A 20,353-nucleotide genomic window follows, 5' to 3' on the forward strand; every position below is an offset into this window, starting at 1 on the left:
TGAGACTAAATGCCTTTCAGCTTCTGCCATTTCCCTCAACCAAGAGAGCCAAGCTACTCCTAATGTTGCCTACTGCTGTTTCTTATTCCTCCCATACCCTTTCTATGAAAAATAAAATCAAAGAAGTCAGTATATTGAAATAAAAATTGTAACCAAAAGGAATAACTAAACTTTAAAAACATTTTATTATTCATACTGCTTCATGTAACATACCTAAGACAGATGGGAATTAAACGACAATTACATTTGGACTGAAAATAAACAAATACATATAGTAAACCACGTAAACATAGTATATTTTAATTTTTTTTAATCACTTTAGTTAAATCACAAAACGTTCACAAGTGACAATCAAACTACCTTAACGAATATAGAGTCCAGAAGTTCAGCTTTCCATCCACTCCCTTCTTTTGCTTCAATAATTCTTGGTTTCTTCGTACTTTTCAGGTAATGAAATTACAGTTTTACTGGAGGCAGGAATCAGAAACAAGATTCCAGCATTTGGAATAATATGCCATGAAAGAAACAAGGAGACGTTCTTATTTCCTCTGTGGGAAAGGGGTTTGTGGAGAGAACACAGTAAAAAGAATCAGTAAGAGAAAGTGTAGTTTAGGTCACCTTCATCTAATAATTCCTGAAGCATAGTTTTCACAATAGGCCGTTTTAACTTCATTATGAAATGTGAAATAATGATCTTATTTCAGCCGACCATACTTCTCCAGCTGATTGTATTTATGTCATGTGGCGTAGTATACATCTTAAACTATGAACTGAGGACATCAGCCACTTCTTAAAACAACAAATGTGAAAGGACATAATATTTTCCCTTCTTCATAAGTATAAATCATAAATTTTGAGTAATCTTACTTCAATTTCTGTAACGGTACAGACCTTATGTTTATTTGTGCTGCTTTGGGTGACTGTGCCAAGGTCTTAAACTAGAGTTATTTCTCTAAACTCCCCTGCTTCAGTTCATTTTATGATCTCCTACAAGCCTAGGTTGTACAATCACGGTTGAAGATTTGCTTCATTTTTCACATACTGTATATATCAAAATACACAGTGAAATATATAATTTGCATCAATGACCAACACAATCCAAGGATGTGCTGGAGAAGACTGCATGTGTCACCATGCTTCCAATGTCAACATACACACCCACTAACTCAAATGTCTTTGCAATGTAGGAGAAAACCCAGAGGAAATCCTTGCAGTCTAGGGAGAACGTACAAGCTCCTTACAGACAGTGGTGGGAATTGAACTCCAATCATTGGTGCTGTAAAGCATTACACTAGCCACTATGCTACCATGAATTACTTGTTCTAACATTTCCTTCTGTTGACCATTAACTGCCTCAAAGCTGTGATATTAATGTCAGTTGTTATTGTAGCATCACAATCTGGTTTCATTCTAAGTTTTAAATTTGCTCAGAAATTTTTGACATGCAAGGTTTAAATGGGAAACCATTAAAATTTAGACTTACCTTCTGTTCCTACTCAAAAATCAGATACGGAAAAAAAAATTGCTCTCAAGGCATTCGTGTGTGATTTTTATTTTCTTAGCTTGCATTTCTTGAACCATGCACAGATGATACAGCTTCCCAGTAAAGAAAATGGTGATTCAATTAGTTTTCTGGGAAGGCAATATCCCCATAACATGGGGCTCGCCTATGTAATAAAGGAACAGGATTGTCTGTTCAGTAAAGAACATGGTGTAGAAGTTGGAACTGCACTTAAACCAGACTAATTGTTGCATATTTCCATTGATTTTCAACATTTCTAGGAAAGTTTGCATTTATATAGCACTTTTAACACAGAAAAATGTACAAGGTACTTCACGTAAGTGTTATAAAGACGATAAGACATAAGGAAGAAATTAGACCATTCAGCCCATCGGGTTTTCTCTGCTACGTCGTCATGGCAGATTTATTATCCCTCTCAACTTCACTCTCCTTGCAATGTTTGATGCCTTTACTAATCAAGGACCTATCAACCTCTGCTTTAAATACACCTAATGATTTTGTCTCCACAGCCATCTGTGGAGATAACAAAAAAGTGGATTATCCACAAGGGTTGATTTTAAAGATATTCTTAAAGGGAATGGATGTAAAGGGGGTAATTATGGAGCTCCTAGTTATGATAGCTGTTGGAGAGGCTGCCAACGTCAAAATGTTTTCTGAAAACAAACAACAGGCTAAAAATCAACTCTCTAAGATCTTCAAGCCCTACAGCAGCAAAATGCAAGGAAGTTTGTAGAGCTGACGAGTTCTTTTTCTCTTTCCATTTCCTGTAAGAAAATGTAAAAATACTTTCACTTACCTCAGGCCATATCTGTCATCCAAGAATACATACTTGTTTGTGATATTATGAAAATCAAATCTAGGATTTTCTCCTCGTGAAATGATTTTATCCCACAGAATCACTTGATTCAATGCCTATATTGTAAGTTAATTCAGAACAAGAACTAAGAATAGTCAAATTTCAACAGATTAAAACAGTTGTAGATAGAAATTTCCCGAGAACACTACACCTCAAATGCAAATGCAGAGACAATAACATATTGCTGCTCAACATACATAGGAATCACAGTACAGGAATGGAACAAGTAATGCATTAATACCAGAATATGTAAGTACAACATTGAAAAAACTAGTATCAACATACAATATCTGTGCAAACTCAACTTACATTGATCTCTGTAGTATATTCTGCTGATAGATAGAGGTAAAGATGCTTGACATTCCAGTTAAACACTGGCCCCAGATGTAGATACAGTTAAATGAATCATGGGCTCTGAATTGCACACAGAATAAATCCTGCTACTATTGCATGGATTGTCATTGACCAAATAAAAGCACATCAAATTACCACTAAATAGTATCCATTATAAGTTATGTTTTGGCTTTCACCTGTTGGAACTAACCGTGGCTCCTTCAAAACAGTTGCCTGGGTGTACAAGAGCAGTCAAGAGAGACTGCTCCAATTATCTACTTTAGGAGAAAAGCCTGAAGAGTTAGAATGGGATTAGAATGAAAGTTTTGAAGACCTTTAATTTTAATGACAGGCCTATTATTTAAACTTTATCAAGTACCTCTTAGAAGTCAATATACATAACATCAATTCCAACTGCCTGACACCCCCATTACTTTATCAAAATCACCGTCAAATGTAAATGAGTTCTATCTTTCCAAGGATATTTTAGAATCTAAAGGATTAACTTTAGATATGATAAATGGTAGTAGTAGCATACTTATAATGATCTAGATAATCCGGGAGCTGTGTTCCACAAGTGCTCCATCACTTGCAGTTTCCTCACCTCAAGAGTATCTCAGAATACACAAGGGTGATTTTTAGTCCTTGGTTCAAGCACCAACTATTTGAAAAAGAAATCAGTTCAGCCCCTCTATATTTTCCATATTGCTCTGCAAACTTCTGCTTATCAAGTATAGTGGATTCCAGTTAATTAGGCCATTGGCTAATCGGTGCAGCGGCTTATTTGGGACAACTCTTAAAGAACAAAAACTAATTGAGAAAATAGCCACGGCTCCCTTTGTTTATTTGGGACACTATGCCATTTAATTGGGGCAGGACTCTATTGCTGAACAGTTTCTAACTAGTGACATATGTGTGCATCAGACGTGAGCACTTGCGTGGCCATAGGACACTGCACTGTGCTTAAAACAAACAGTTTTTAAATAGAGTCGTTGTGTGCACTTGTGTTCAAAGAGCTGTGATCTTTGACACTGATAGTTAGCAAAATATAAGCAGAAAAACAAATAAGAATTGTTTTGCTCTTGCAGTTTCAAGCATTCAGGCTTGGAGATGCCAGAAACAGCCAGGAGGGAAAATGAAGCAATTTCACTTCAACAAGTTACAAAGAACTTGAAGGTATCAACAATCATTTTGAACGTTACAATGAAAATGAAGATTTGGAGGATGCAATCATCAAAAGCATTGTATGAAGGCAGTTTATTATCTGCACTGTGTCTCCGCTGATTTAGTTAATTTACAGTGTACACTATTAATTCTTCTGCCGATAACTACTAGGAACTAATACAGTTTTATTTGTATTTTATTTTATTTGGGACAGTATGCCACTTAATTAGGACAAGAGACTGTTGCCGAACAGCTTCTAACTAGCGTCATTCACATGCGCTCGTGTGGCCATTGGGCACTACACCATGCTTAGAACAGTTTTAAAATAGCGTCATTTGGGTGTGTTCCTGTTCAAAAAGCAGTGACTTTTGTCACTGATAGTTGGCGAGAAATAAACAGCATGACAATACCGAACTGCTTTGCTCACTGCAGTTTTCAGCATTCAAGCTTGGAAATGTCAGAAATGGATAGGAGTGAAAATGAAACAATTTCTCTACCTGAACAAGTTAGGAACTACGAAGAATTTGAAGGTATCGTCAAACATCTTGAACGTCACCTCTAGTCCCCACCAGACACTCAGCTTTCACCTGTGGCTCCAAGTAGCTGTTCACATACAAAACCTGGTACACTGCTTCAACAGGCAGGTTAAACCAGGCGAGGGTAGCCAGCAGTTTTCATACTCTGGTGAATTAGCAACATGCCTGTTCTAGCATGCAAAGTCAGCTCTGCCGAGCTGGGCTGCTGAGATCCAGGTCGAGGAAGGCAGTTCTCAGTGGAGAACAAAGGGCGTGACAATGCACAGAGAAGTCATGGCCATCCACTGGAATAAACGAAGACCCCAGTTCTGATGACTACTCGTACCACTGGATCCAGACTTCCGAGATCGGGAGAGTGTAACTGCTCCAGTGCAATGACTTTTCCACTTTAAAAACTCTCCCACACATGTTGTTGAATACAACAGACAACCACCCATAGTATTGGTAATATTCTGATTTGTTCTGTATTTCACTTAAATGCAAAATTTGTTGCTTAATTAAATGGTAGTTTACCTTGCTTATACCTTTTTAACTATTTCCATGAAACTTTGGCCAATTGGGGCAGCTGCTTAATTGAGCCGGTGTACTTGTCCCAATTCACCAGAATCCACTGTACTTAATCAAAGTACTTCCTAAAGTTATGATGAAATCTTCCCTGGATTCCAATGGTTACCTCTCACCAATGCTGTTAATTCTCTTTATCAACTTTTGAATTATTGTGTATTTTTTACTTGCCTACCTCAACAGATTCCATGATTGATGTTGGTATGGATGATCAACCATGTTATGTTTGATATTGGAAATTGATTGTGGTAGTCTCCACTGTTTAGGTCTAATGTAAACTAAACTACTAAAATTAAGCCCCAGTCCCATTCTCACTGCAGAATGGACTGATAAAGGTGAAGGAAACTAAACCTGACGACCACATTCTTTTGCATCTACCACTTTTTAACATAGGTTTCCCAGATTAAGGGAGTCTCCAGTATTTGGTACAAACAGACTTCATCTTCATTAAGCTGGTAGAAAACTGTACTAAAAGGATATCAACATAGATGCTAAAATTCATAGATGCTAAATCCATTCTTCCGATGGAATTTCTATATTTCGTTCTGAAACACAAAATAAAAACAAAATACTGTTTTTCAAACTACATGTGACCCATCATGCACTTATCTAACACTATATTAACAATAACTGAAACTTCATCTTTTCACCCTGCATATGAGTATCTTGTTCATATTCTGAAAAAACACAAAATATTATTTTGTGGTTGTAAGAAAAAAAGCTTATCTAGATAGCACAAGAGATCCTGTGGATGCTGGAAACCTAGAGTGACACACACAAAATGCTGGAGGAATTCAGCAGGTCAGGCAGCATCTATGGAGAGGAATAAAGAGTCAATGTTTTGGGCTGAGACACTTCATCTGCGTAACTAGAATATATTCCATTTTACACCCATTAGAACCTACATATAAAAAAGACAACTTTTTTTTAAGTGCTGAACTACTAAAGCATTTGATGAACTTTCTGGATGAAGAAGCTTTGAGATTTGCAATGCTTTCCGATGCCTTTGCATTTACAGCATGACAGAGATAAATAATACCCAGACCTGCATTGGCAATGACCTATCATCCCTGCTCTGAAATATAGTATACAGATAAATAGTAATTTATTCAAACACTTTGAATATTGTAAATTACAAGAGCAAAGTTCAGCAAATACCCTGCTGAAACTGTTAACTGGTGTGGTAATCTGAACTCAGCAATCAAATCCATGTGTCACTATTTTTGCATTATGACATTCACACTGGAGGAATAAATGTGATATCTTTACTGCAGAGATGGCCAGGGAATTTTTACACAGCCAGTATACTGATGTAATGGAAACATTATACAGCAGGTTCATTCCATTAAGTATTCTAGTCAAGGGGAGAAGGAAGCACACTTAAGGTTTAGGAAGCAAAGATCAGAGTTTAGCTCTGATCAGATCTTCAGAGTTATAAGGTAGCCAGAAAGAAGTTTACAAAGGGACTTATGAGAGCCAGAAGGGGATCTTGAGAAGGCCTTGCAAGGAGTACTGTGTTTGTGCATGGGTGGGTGGGAGGGAGGAACGGACATGTTTTGTTTTTGTTGCTTTGTTGTGCTGTGTTCTGTATTACTCTATTGAGCATGGAGGGCATGCTATGTTGGTGCTGGAATGTGGCAACCCTTATGGGCTGCCCGCGGCACATCCTTGGGTTTGTTGGTTGTTAATGCATGCAATGCATTTCACTGAATGTCTTGATGTACATGTGATAAATAAATCTGAATCTAGTATCAAGAAAACCCCTCAGGCAATCTACACATACATGAAGAACAGGAGGATAACTGGAGTGCGGGTTGGACTCTATGGATCAGGGATAAAAGGAGATGTCTATGGAATCGGAGGAAGTAGGGGAGGTCCTTAATGAATATGTTACTTCAGTATTCACCAGTCACAGGGACCTTAATGAATGTGAGGTCAGCATCGAACAGCCTAAATCCTGGAACCTGTCAAGTTTAAGAAAGAGGATGTGTTGGAACTTTGAAAAAATATTAGGATAGATAATTCCCCAGCGCTGGACAAGATATATCCCAGATTACTACAGGAAGCAAAGGAAGAGATTGCTGCACCTTTGCTGATGATCTTTGTGTCCTCACTGGCCACTGTAGTACCAGATGATTGGAGAGTGGGAAGCATTATTCCTTTGTTCAAGAAAGGTAATAGGAATAATCTTGGGAATTATACACCAGTGATGGGCAAACTATTGGAGAGGATACCTCGAGACAGGATTTACGAGAATTAGGAGAATAATAATCTGATTAGGGATAGTCAGCATGGCTTTGTGAGGGATACATTGTGCCTTACGAGCCAGATTGACTTCTTCGAGGAAATGATAAAATAAATTATTGACAGTTGTGTGGTGAATATGAATTTTGCTAAGGTGTTCAACGAGGTTCCCCATGGTAGGGCCGTTCAGAGAGTCCAAAGGCATGAAATCTAGGGAAACCTGAGGGTAGGATTGATCAGATAAAGGAGGAAACCTGTGTGGAGTTGGAGGAAGTGGGATGGGGGGAGAAGGGTCCTCAAAGAATACATTGCTTCAGTATTCAACATTGCGAGGAACATTGATGAATGCAAGATCAGAATCAGAATTATTATCACTGACATATGACGTCAAATTTGTTGTTTTGCAGAGCAGTATGGGGTAATACATAAAGTATACCATATATTATAAGAAGAAATAATTAAGTAGTGCAGAAAGAGAGCAGAAAGTATCAGTTACCATGCATGGGTTCATTCTCCATTCAGAAATCTGATGGTGAAAGGAAAGAAGTTGTTCTTAAAATATTCAGTGTCTCTCTTTAGGTTCCCGTACCTCCTCTCTGATGGTAGCAATGAGAAGAGGGCATATCCTGTGTGGTGGGAGTCCTTAATGATGGATGCCACCTTTCTGAGGCCTCACTTTTTAAAGATATCCTTGATGGTAGGGGGACCCATGATGGAGCTGTTTGGGTTTACAACCCTCCGCAGCTTTTTCTGATCCTGCACAGTGATCCCTCCATATGTGACAACAGTCAACAGAGAACAGGCTAAATTGCAGTAACAAGAGGACAGAAGGGAACTTTTGAAAAAAAACATTGGAATGGTTAAGTCCTCCGGGATTCAAAACAGGCTTGCTCGCAGAAGGCAAAGGGTGGTACCAGTTGGAGGCTATTCCATTTGGTGACCGGTGGTGATCTGCAGGAGATCCCTACTCTTCATGATTTTTTATAAATTACCTACAATAGATGAGGAAGTGGAATGGAAGGTTAGTAAGTTTACAGATGACGTGAAGGTTGACAGTGTTGTGGATAGTTTACATGGTTGTTGTAGATGACACAGGCAAAGTACAAAGTACTCATCAGGGGTGATTGATAAGTTTGTGGCCTAAGGTAGAAGGAGATGAGTTATTAACTTCAAACTTTCTGCATAATCACTCAAAGAGTTGACCTGCATGTGCATGCAACGAGAGCTGTTAACTCATCTCCTTCTACCTTAGGCCACAAACTTATCAATCACCCCTGCTGTGGGCACTTTCTGGAGGTCCAAGATCCGTATGCTCCACGACTGCTGGGCTAAATGCGTAAATGTAGGAGGGGACTATGTTGAAAAATAAATGTGCTAGGTTTTCTAAAATTGACTCCTTCTACCCTAGGCCACGAACTTATCAATCACCCCTCGTATTAAAGAGGGTACCAAAAGTTTTTTCAGGTACATACATAAAGTGTAAAAGAGAGGCAAGAGTGGGTATTGGACCGCTGGAAAACAATGCTGGAGCGGGTAGCAAAGGGGGACAATGAAATGTTTTCACGGTGGAAGACACTAGCAGTATGGTAGAAGTTCCAGGTGTCAGGGGTCATGAAGTGTTTTAAATTACCATAACTAGAGAGAAGGATCTTGGGAAACTGAAAGGTGTGAAGGTAGATAAGTCACCTGGACCAGATGGTGTACACCCCAGGGTTCTGACAGAGGTGCATGAAGAGATCGTGGATGCATCAGTAATGATCTTTCAAGAATCACCAGATTCTGGAATGGTTCCAGACAACTGGAAAATTGCAAATGTCACTCCACTCTTCAAGAAGGGAGAGAGGTATTAGGAAGGAAATAATAGACCAGTTAGTCTGACAGTAGTGGTTGGAAAAATGTTGGAGTTGATTTTTAAGGATGATGTCTCAGGGTACTTGGAGGCACATGATAAAATAGGCTGTACTCAGCATGGTTTCCTCAAGGGAAAACCTTGCCTGACAAATCTGTTGGAATTCCTTGAAGGAATAACAAGCAGGCTAGACAAAGGAGAATCGGTTAATGTGTACTTGGATTTTCAGGCGGCCTTTGACAAGGTTCCATACATGAGGCTGCTTAATAAGCTACAAACCCAGGAAAAATTCTAGCATGGATAAAGCAGTGGCTGATTGGCAGGAGGATAAGAGTGGGACTAAAGGGAGCCTTTTCTGGTTGGCTGCCGGTGACTAGTGGCTCCACAGGGTTCTGTGTTGGGATCGATTCTTTATATGTTATATGTCAATGATTTGGATGATGGAATTGATGGCTTTGTTGCAAAGTATGTAGACAATATGAAAATAGATGGAGGGGCAGGCAGTTTTGAGGAAGTAGAGAGGCTACAGAAGGACTTAGACAGATTAGAAGACTGGGCAAAGAAATGGCAGATGGAATACAGTGTCAGCAAGAGTATGGTCATGCACTTGGTAGAAGAAATGAAAGGATTAACAATTTTCTAAATAGAGAGAAAATACAAAAAACTGAGGTGCAAAGGGTCTTGGAAGTTCTTGTGCAGGATTCCCTAAAGGTTAATTTGCAGTTTGAATTTGTAGTGAGGAAGGCAAATGTGATGTTAGCATTCATTTCAAGAGGACTAGGATATAAATGCAAGGATGTAATGTTGAGACTGTATAAAGCACTGGTGAAGCCTCACTGTGAGCAGTTTTAGGCCTCTTATCTTAGAGGATGTGCAGAAACTGGAGAGGGTTCAAAGGAGATTCAAGAAAATGATTACAGGATTGAATGGCTTGTCATATGAAGAGCGTTTGAAGGCTTTGGGCCTGTATTCACTAAAATTCCGAAGAATGAGGGGTGATCACATTGAAAACTATCAAATGGTGAAAGGTCTTGATAGAGTGGATATGGGGAGGATGTTCCCTATGGTGGGAGTATCAAACTAAGGGACACAGCCTCAAAACAAGGGCATCCTTTTAGAACAGAGATGAGGAGGAATTTCTTTAGCCAGAGAGTGGTGAATCTGTGGAATTCTTTGCCACAGGTAGCTGTGGAGGCAAATCTTCATGTATATTTAAGGCAGAGGTTGATAGATTCTTGATTCGTCTGGCATGAAGAGATAGGGGGAGAAAGCAGGAGATTGGAGCTGAGAGGAAAATTTGATCAGTCATGACATTGGGTGTATAAACGGAGGATCGGAGGATGAATACAGGGCCCTGGTGGAGGACTCTGACAAATGGTTCAAGCTGAATCATCTTCAGCTCAACTTCAGTAAGACAAAGGAGATGGTGATGGACTTCAGGAAGACCAAGCCTGCACTGCTCCCTGTTCCTATTGATTGGGAGGACATGGATGTGGTGAGACTGTCGTGGAAGGGGGCACCTGGACGACAGACACAGAGGTTGTGTACAAGAAGGGTCAAAGTCGCCTTTACTTCCTGAGGGGACTGTGGTCGATTGGAGTATGCAGAGCTCTCCTTCACATATTCTACCAGTCTGTTGTTGCCAGTACAATCTTCTATGCGGTGGTGTGCTGGAGAAATGGCATCAACACGGATGATGCCAACAAGTTGAACAAACTGATTAGAAAATCTGGCTCTGTTATAGGAGTCCAAGTGGACATATTGGAGGCTGTGGTAGATCAGAGAACCCTCTGGAAAATCCTGGCAATTCTCGACAATAGACTAAGACAACTGCACTGTGCAAAGGTGGCTATATGAGGTCATTCTTACCCTTGGCCCTTAGACTCTATAATGAGTCAATCTATAGCCAGGGAAGTGATGACCCCTCCTGGTAGACTGCTATTAACCTCTGTTTCAGCTCTTTTTAACTCTGCTTTATTTGTAAGGTAACTCCTTTTTTGTTCTTTCTTACTTCAAATATTTATATACAGTGGCATGCAAAAGGTTGGGCATCCCTGGTCAAAATTTCTGTTACTGTGAATAGTCATAGTCATAGTCATACTTTATTGATCCCGAGGGAAATTGGCTTTTGTTACAGTTGCACCATAAATAATTAAATAATAATAAAACCATAAATAATTAAGTAGTAATATGTAAATTATGCCAGGAAATAAGTCCAGGACCAGCCAATTGGCTCAGGGTGTCTGACGCTCCAAGGGAGGAGTTGTAAAGTTTGATGGCCACAGGCAGGAATGACCTTCTATGACGCTTAGTGTTCAATCTCGGTGGAATGAGTCTCTGGCTGAATGTACTCCTGTGCCCAACCAGTACATTATGTAGTGGATGGGAGACATTGTCCAAGATGGCATGCAACTTAGACAGCATCCTCTTTTCAAACACCACCGTCAGAGAGTCCAGTTCCATCCCCAAATCACTGGCCTTACCAATGAGTTTGTTGATTCTGTTGGTGTCTGCTCAGCCTGCTGCCCCAGCACACAACAGCAAACATGATCGCACTGGCCACCACAGACTCGTAGAACATCCTCAGCATTGTCCGACAGATGTTAAAGGACCTCAGTCTCCTCAGGAAATAGAGACGGCTCTGACCTTTCTTGTAGACAGCCTCAGTGTTCTTTGACCAGTCCAATTTATTGTCAATTCATATCCCCAAGTATTTGTAATCCTCCACCATGTCCACACAGACCCCCTGGATGGAAACAAGGGTCACCGGTGCCTTAGGTCTACCACCAGCACCTTAGCCTTTTTCACATTAAGCTGCAGGTAATTCTGCTCACACCATGTGACAAAGTTTCCTACAGTAGCCCTGTACTCAGCCTCACCTCCCTTGCTGATGCATCCAACTATGGCAGAGTCATCAGAATAGCTAAGCAAGTAAAAGATGAACTGATTTCCAAAAGGCATTAAGTTAAAGATGACACATTTCTTTAATATTTTAAGCAAGAAAACTTCTTTATTTCCATCTTTTACAGTTTCAAAATAACAAAAAAGGAAAAGGGCCCGAAGCAAAGGTTTGGGCACCCTGCATAACACCCTCTTTGGCAAGTATCACAGCTTGTAAACGTTTTCTGTAGTCTTTCAATTCTTGTTTGGGGGATTTTCGCCCATTCTTCCTTGCAAAAGGCTTCCAGTTCTGTGAGATTCTTAGGCAGTCTTGCATGCACTGCTCTTTTGCGGTCTATCCACAGATTCTCCATAACGTTTAGGTCGGGGGACTGTGAGGGCCATGGCAAAACCTTCAGCTTGCGCCTCTTGAGGTAGTCCATTGTGGATTTTGAGGTGTGTTCTGGATCATTATCCTGTTGTTGAAACCATCCTCTTTCATCTTCAGCGTTTTTACAGACGGTGTGATGTTTGCTTCCAGAATTTGCTGGTATTTAATTGAATTCATTCTTCCCTCTACCAGTAAATGCTCCCCATGCCACTGGCTGCAACACAAGCCCAAAGCATGATCGATCCACCCCCGTGCATAACAGTTGGAGGGGGGTTCTTTTCATGAAACTCTGCACCCTTTTTTCTCCAAACATACTTTCGCTCATTGCGGCCAAAAAGTTCTATTCAAAAGGTTCAAAGGAGCATCTAAACAAGCCTGATGCATTTTGGAAACAAGTCCTGTGGACTGATAAAGTTAAAATGGAACTTTTTTGGCTCACAGAACTAGAAGCCTTTTGCAAGGAAGAATGGGAGAAAATCCCCTAAATGAGAAGACTCTTAGCTGGCTACAGAAACTGTTTACAAGCTGTGATACTTGCCAAAGGGGGTGTTACTAAGTACTGACTATGCAGGGTGCCCAAACTTTTGCTTCAGGCCCTTTTCCTTTTTTGTTATTTTGAAACTGTAAAAGATGGAAATAAAAGAGTTTTCTTGCTTAAAATATTAAAGAAATGTGTCATCTTTAACATTATGCCTTTTGGAAATCAGTTCATCTTTTACTCGCTAGCTATTCACAGTAACAGAAATTTTGACCGGGGTGCCGAAACTTTTGCATGCCACTGTATCTGTGCACTTGTAATGCTACTGGAATTTCCTTTGGGATCAATAAAGTATCTGTCTAAAATGATGGAGCAGACTCCATGGTCTAATTATGCTCCCATACCTTATGGTAATGTTGCAGCTCTATAAAACTCTGGGTGGTGGTAAAGGCAGATAGATTAGGGACATTTGACTCTTAGATAAGTGCAAGGATGAAAGAAAAATGGAGGGTATTGTAGTTGAGATGGGTTAAAAGGTTGGCATAACATTGTGGGCTGAAAGGCCTGTACTCTGCTCTATGCTTTATATTTCTATGTATATAAGCAGTCTATTTATTAAACTTAAAACTATTACATATTCTTTTTTTTCTATCCTCATTGGAGTCATATTTAGACAGCAAAAAACACGTAGAATTGTACAACACGTAACTGTGTTTGGGAGACACAGTAGCGTAGCACTATTAAAAAGCCAGCAACATCCTTTGTTGCCAAGTTTGCGGATGATACGAAGTTTGGTGGAGGGGCAGGTACTGTTGAGGAAACAGGAAGGCTGCAGAAGGACTTAGTCAGATTTGGAGAGTGGGCAAGTAAGTGGAAAATACATAGTCATGCATTTTAATAGAAGAAATAAATGTGCAGACTATTTTCTAAACAGGGAGGAAATCCAAAAATCTGAGATGCAAAGGGACTTGGGAGTTCTTGTGCAGAACTTGCAGGTACAGTCGGAGGTGAGGAAGGCATGTTCATTTCAAGAGGTCTAGAATATAAGAGCAGAGATGTAATGCTGAGGCTTTATAAGGCACTGGTGAGGCCTCACCTTGAGTATTGTGAAGAATTTTGGGCTCCTCATCTAAGATAAGATGATTCTGGGAATGAAAGGGTTATCATATAAGGAATGTTTGATGGCTCTGGGCCTGCACTGGCTGGAATTTAGAAGGATAAGAGGGAATCTCATTGAAACTTTTCAAATGTTGATAGGCCTAGACAGAGCAGACGTGGATAGGAGTATTCCCATGGTGGTGGAGTCTAGGACAAGAGGGCACAGCCTCAGGATAGAGAGGTGTCCATTTAAAACAGAGATGCGAGAAATTTCTTTAGCCAGAGTGTGGTCAATTTGTTACCACAGGCAGTTGTGGAGGCCAGGTCGTTGGGTGAATTGAAGATGGAGATTGATATGTTCTTGATTGGACAGAGCTTCAAAGGTTACGGCGAGTGAGGCGGAGGTGAGGGTAAAAAAAAAAGGATCAGCCATGATTGAATGGTGGAGCAGACTCAATGGGCCAAATGGCCTAATTCAGCTCCTATGTCTTATGGTCTAAAATGTAAATAGTGTTTTTTTTTAAAAAGTACAAAAGAATCCAATGTATTGTAATCAATATTTGGACATGGCAGCAGAGTTCCTGTAACTTAGAAACCTGCACTGATAAATGAAAACCCCAGCACGTTTATATTATTAATGGAGCAGTAGTTTCTCACTCTGCCGACCTTTCTGGTAACAGGTCCTAGAAATTTGTCCACTTTGTTTTCCCTTATTCTTCTCCCTTAATCTGATGCCCTCGAGCTTATCACTGCTCAGACCGCTCCTTCTTATCTATTCAAATTATCCAAGAGGACTTCAAATTTGCCAGGTTTCGGTTCAGCTTGAATACACCGCTAAAACAGAACAGGGCCAAAAGTGCACCAGCTCGACCTATAACGTCATCTAACACATTTGCTAATTATGGAGAGGTTGGGGTCCACGCTAGTTTCTCACCGAACCGCCTACACACCCTTTTAATGAATTAAGCCTCCCCTCGCCTTTTTGTGTACTTAAGTTAGTAACCCCTGTCTTTCACCGTCATTAATCCCTTTGTGTGCGGCTGTAAACACGGTTTCAGTATCCACCCTAGGGTCGAAACGGGAACTGAGTCAATGCATAAATAATGTGGTTAGTAATCAAGAGCCTGGAGCTGTGAGCCGGGAACACACTCACATCGTGCTTGAGCTCACAATGATGCTGACGGGTACACTGCGTTTTTGGAACGCTGTACTGAGGAATACGAGAACGGCGAGTATCGACATCACCATCAAAATAAAGGTGACGAGCGAGCTGAGCCGCAAAATTACGCTGTTCATCTTCCAGGAAACCTGAAGAGTGGGGTCCCGACTAGTGTATCCGGTGCCAACGTCTAAACATTCCCCAGCAACCACTACTACTGAAGAGAAACGTTCCGAGCTTCCATCGCCCCTACTCGCTGCATCTATCTCCTGTTCCCTACCGCCTCTCCACCAGCACGATATTGTCACATCTCCGTATCTTGACCGTACTTTTACTGATTCTTCAGACTTCGGCGAAAACATGGCCCACTAAGAAAAGTGCTAATTCCGTTGAAAATGAATAACATTTTCTTATTTAAAAGAGTCAGGGTTGATCATCTGAGCGCCTTTCGCACAAATACAACATTTTTTCATATGATTATTTTTAATTTTCTAAATTATATGATAGCCCAGTACCCACAAAATCAGTTGTCCTCAGACAAGACGTTATCATTTCAATTTGATAAAAAGTGAAAAAATTATTTAAAATGTATAATATAGATACCAGATGAAAGAGTAGTGAAAAACCTCTCACAAAGCAAAAGCAGTGAATTTTCAACAATACGGTATTTACTCTTATTTTGTGGTTGCTCAAAATGTGTCCCAAATTTTTGTCAACACCATCAGCACTTATTAAAAAAAACAATAAAATCAGGCAAACACGAGCAAATCGCATCTATCCACGGCCTCTACTGTAAAGATGAAGCCACTCTCAGGTTGGAGGAACAACACCTTATATTCTGTCTGAATAGCCTCCAACCTGATGGCATGAACATTGACTTCTCTAACTTCCGCTAATGCCTCACCTCCCCCTCGTACCCCATCTGTTACACACTTATTTTTCTCTCTCTCCTTTTTCTCCCTCTGTCCCTCTCACTATACCCCTTGCCCATCCTCTGGGCTCCCCCCCCCCCTTTTCTTTCTCCCTGGGCCTCCTGTCTCATGATCCTCTCATATCCCTTTTGCTAATCACCTGTCCAGCTCTTGGCTCCATCCCTCCCCCTCCTGTCTTCTCCTATCATTTTGTATCTCCCCTCCCGCTCCCACTTTCAAATCTCTTACTAGCTCTTCTTTCAGTTAGTCCTGACGAAGGGTCTCGGCCCGAAACGTGGACTGTACCTCTTCCTAGAGATGCTGCATGGCCTGCTGCGTTCACCAGCAACTTTGATGTGTGTTGTCATAGTCATACTTTATTAATCCCAGGGGAAATTGGTTTTTGTTACAGTTGCTCCATAAATAATAAATAGTAATAGAACCATAAATAGTTAAATAGTAATATGTAAATTATGCCAGTAATTTACGAAATAAGTCCAGGACCAGCCTATTGGCTCAGGATGTCTGACCCTCCAAGGGAGGAGTTGTAAAGTTTGATGGCCACAGGCAGGAATGATTTCCTATGACGCTCAGTGCTGCATCTCAGTGGAATGAGACTCTGGCTGAATGTACTCCTGTGCCCACGCAGTACATTACGTAGTGGATGGGAGACGTTGACCAAGATGGCATGCAACTTAGACAGCATCCTCTTTTCAGACACCACTGTGAGAGAGTCCAGTTCCATTCCCACAACATCACTGGCCTTACGAATGAGTTTGTTGATTCTATTAGTGTCTGCCACCCTCAGCCTGCTGCCCCAGCACACAACAGCAAACATGATAGCACTGGCCACTACAGACTCGTAGAACATCCTCAGCATCGTCCGGCAAATGTTAAAGGGCCTCAGTCTTCTCAGGAGATCGACACGGCTCTGACCCTTCTTGTAGACAGCCTCAGTGTTCTTTGACCAGTCCAGTTTATTGTCAATTCGTATCCCCAGGTATTTGTAATCCTCCACCATGTCCACACTGACCCCTGGATGGAAACAGGGGTCACCGGTACCTTAGCTCTCCTCAGGTCTACCACCAGCTCCTTAGTCTTTTTCACATTAAGCTGCAGATAATTCTGCTCACACCATGTGACAAAGTTTCCTACCATAGCCCTGTACTCAGCCTCATCTCCCTTGCTGATGCATCCAACTATGACAAAGTCATCCGAAAACTTCTGAAGATGACAAGACTCTGTGCAGTAGTTGAAGTCTGAGGTGTAAATGGTGAAGAGAAAGGGAGCCAAGACAGTCCCCTGTAGAGCCCCAGTGCTGCTGATCACTCTGTCGGACACACAGTGTTGCAAGCACACGTACTGTGGTCTGCCAGTCAGGTAATCAAGAATCCTTGATACCAGGGAAGCATCCACCTGCATCGCTGTCAGCTTCTCCCCCAGCAGAGCAGGGTGGATGGTGTTGAACGCACTGGAGAAGTCAAAAAACTTGACCCTCACAGTGTTCGCTGGCTTGTCCAGGTGGGCGTAGACACAGTTCAGCAGAAAGACAATGGCATCCTCAACTCCTAGTCGGGGCTGGTAGGTGAACTGGAGGGGATCTAAGTGTAGCCTGACCATAGGCCGGAGCAGCTCCAGAATAAATCTCTCCAGGGTCTTCATGATGTGGGAGGTCAATGCCACCGGTCTGTAGTCATTGAGGCCGCTGGGGCGCAGCGTCTTCGGCACAGGGACGAGGCAGGACGTCTTCCACAATACAGGAACCTTCCGGAGCCACAGGCTCAGGTTGAATACATGGCGAAGTACTCCACAGAGCTGAGGGGCACAGGCTTTGAGCACCCTGGTACTGACACCATCCGGTCCTGCAGCCTTGCTTGGGTTGAGACATTTCAGCTGTCTTCTCACCTGTAGAGCTGTGAAGCCCACCGTGTTGGTTTCTTGTGGGGAAGGGGTATAGTCATGAGAGCAGGGTGGAGGACTGTGAGGAGGGGTAGGAGGGGAGAGTGGAATATGTGTTGTTTGGGGGCCGACAACAGATGGCTCATGTGTGGGATGGGCAGGGGCCACACTGTCAAATCTGTTAAAGAACAGGTTAAGTTCATTGGCGCTGTCCACACTGCGTTCCGCTCCTCTGTTGCTAGTTTGCCGGAACCCAGTGATGGTCCTCATCGCCCTCCAGACCTGTCTCATGTTGTTCTGCTGGAGTTTCCACTCAAGCTTCCTCCTGTACCTGTCTTTAGCCTCCCTGATCCTGGCTTTCAGGTTCCTCTGTATCGCCCTCAGGTCCTCCCTATTTCCATCTCTAAACGCCCTCTTTTTGGCGTTGAGGATGTCCTTAGTGTCCTTTGTCACCCAGGGCTTGTTATTTGAATAACAAAGAACAGTTCTTGTCGGAACATTGCAGTCCACACAGAAGCTGATATAATCAGTGATGCACTCTGTGAGCCCATCAATATCCTCTCCATGTGGCTCACAGAGTGCCTGCCAGTCTGTCACCTCAAAACAACCCTGGAGCACCTCATAAGCCTCCTCCAACCATTTTCTCACTGTCCTCGAGGTTGCAGGTTTACTCTTCACCAGAGGCACATAGCAGGGTTGCTAAAATCAGGCAATCACATGGTCAACTGTATTCCCGAGAAATACACACAAAAAATGCTGGTGAACGCAGCAGGCCAGGCAGCATCTATAGGAAGATGTACAGTCAACGTTTCGGGCCGAGACCCTTCGTTGCTTGAATTTCCAGCATCTGCAGATTTCCTCATGTTTGTGTATATTCCTGAGGACCCCTTTTCCACCCTCTACATCTGCTAAATGCAACAAGGTCAAACAAGCTCCTGTAAATTTGCCATTTTTTTCAATAATTTTTACATATTTATTGATGTTGCTACTGTCACAACCTTGACGTGTCAACACTGTCTCTTTTGTATAGAAAGAATTATTTTAAATTATGACATAAATTTATGCATTTTAAGTAGAGGCCAGAGGTAGCTAGCAACAGAGGGAAAACAAGATGGCTCCTGTATACATACATGTCATGTAAAAAAGTGTGTTTTTGTCACCACCGTCAGATTTTCAGTTTGCCGGCGTTGACAAAACATCCAAATCGTCAGTGGAGGCTTGAATATAATTTATGATCACAATAAATAGTAATATGGCTTGTAATGTTTCATTAACCTCTTTATTTATAATATACATAACTTCCCTGTTATTTCTTCCACACAGGCCTACAATATTTCCTTACTATAGGCACAGTATCCCCAATGACTAAAACCAAAAATGAATTTAGTTGCACCATTTCATAATCATTTTATAAAATTTCACCAAACATAATTAAATTCATAGTAATTTTGCATAATTTCATAGTAAATCCATTAAATTCTGACCTTCCTTTTATGTATTTTAGGAAGTTATGGCTAGGCAGCAGCTATCAATGGAGGAGCGAAGGAGAAGAAACAGGGAATACCAGAAAAAAGTGGAGAGAGAAAATATATAGTGAGCCAGAGTTAAAGGAGGAATACCTGAGAAAGGAAAAGCAAAGAAGGAAGAAGAGTAGAGGATGGGAAGATAAAGACTATAAGTGATTTGAATGAAAGGGAAAAGAGGAGTAAGAGAGAGGCGTGGAAATGTAGACAGCAAGAGTCAAGACAGCGTAAGAGAAAGGGCCCAGAAACTCCCCCAGGTAGTCCATTGGATCAGATTGCTGGTGTCATTAATTGTGGAGATTGGCTTGCAGTCATTTATGACCAAAACTGGTGGTTAGCAAAGGCTGTCGCTGTGGATGCTCATCATCAAGATGTTCAGGTGGAGTTTTTCCACCCTCATGGGCCCAACACGCGCTTCCATCCAAAACCAGGTGGGAAGGATATGTATTTCGTACCAGTTGAAGATATTCTGGTCAAACTGATGGAGCCATCATCAGCGGGTCATGCAAGCACGAGAAGGAGCTCTACCACCTGTCTGCTGAAGTAGTGGACTTCATAGAGGAGGAACATATTAATCGTCTACTTCCTGATAAAGCTGACTGAACGTTTTCGAAGACTTTCAAGCCCAGAAATGGATGGAATTTTTTTTTTTAGTTCCTGGTGTGTTTTCTGATGTTTATGCTTAAACACTGCAGTTGTACTGTAGTTTTTATTTTGCTGTTTACTGTTGTTAATATTTACAGAAGGATAAAATGTACATGACTAGTTGTTATTTGTTGTACCACACTGTTAAATAAAGTTGTTAAGCAAGGAAGCATTGACTTGAGTGGTGAAAAGGTTGGAATTGTTTGTTGTAGTTAGGCCACTGCCACCACTGTCAGATGGAACTTCCTTTGTTTTAAATTAATATGCTTACAATCTGTTCCTCCAAAACTGTTGATTTATT

General features: G+C 41.3%; 1 protein-coding gene across 1 annotated transcript; it reads right to left on the bottom strand.

Annotated features, from left to right (window-relative positions):
• Nucleotides 1-221: 221 nt before the first annotated feature.
• LOC140200873 (signal peptidase complex subunit 3-like) lies at nt 222-15,174 on the bottom strand. The gene is made up of 5 exons (XM_072264510.1): nt 15,069-15,174; nt 5,456-5,520; nt 2,688-2,764; nt 2,319-2,434; nt 222-548 (listed from the first exon to the last, which is right to left on the bottom strand). Exons 1-5 carry the CDS (start codon nt 15,161-15,163, stop codon nt 416-418), a joined length of 486 nt encoding a protein of 161 aa, XP_072120611.1. The 5' UTR covers nt 15,164-15,174; the 3' UTR covers nt 222-415.
• Nucleotides 15,175-20,353: the final 5,179 nt, after the last annotated feature.

This window comes from Mobula birostris, chromosome 7, assembly GCF_030028105.1.
Source record: "Mobula birostris isolate sMobBir1 chromosome 7, sMobBir1.hap1, whole genome shotgun sequence".
Classification (NCBI taxonomy): Eukaryota; Metazoa; Chordata; class Chondrichthyes; order Myliobatiformes; family Myliobatidae; genus Mobula; species Mobula birostris.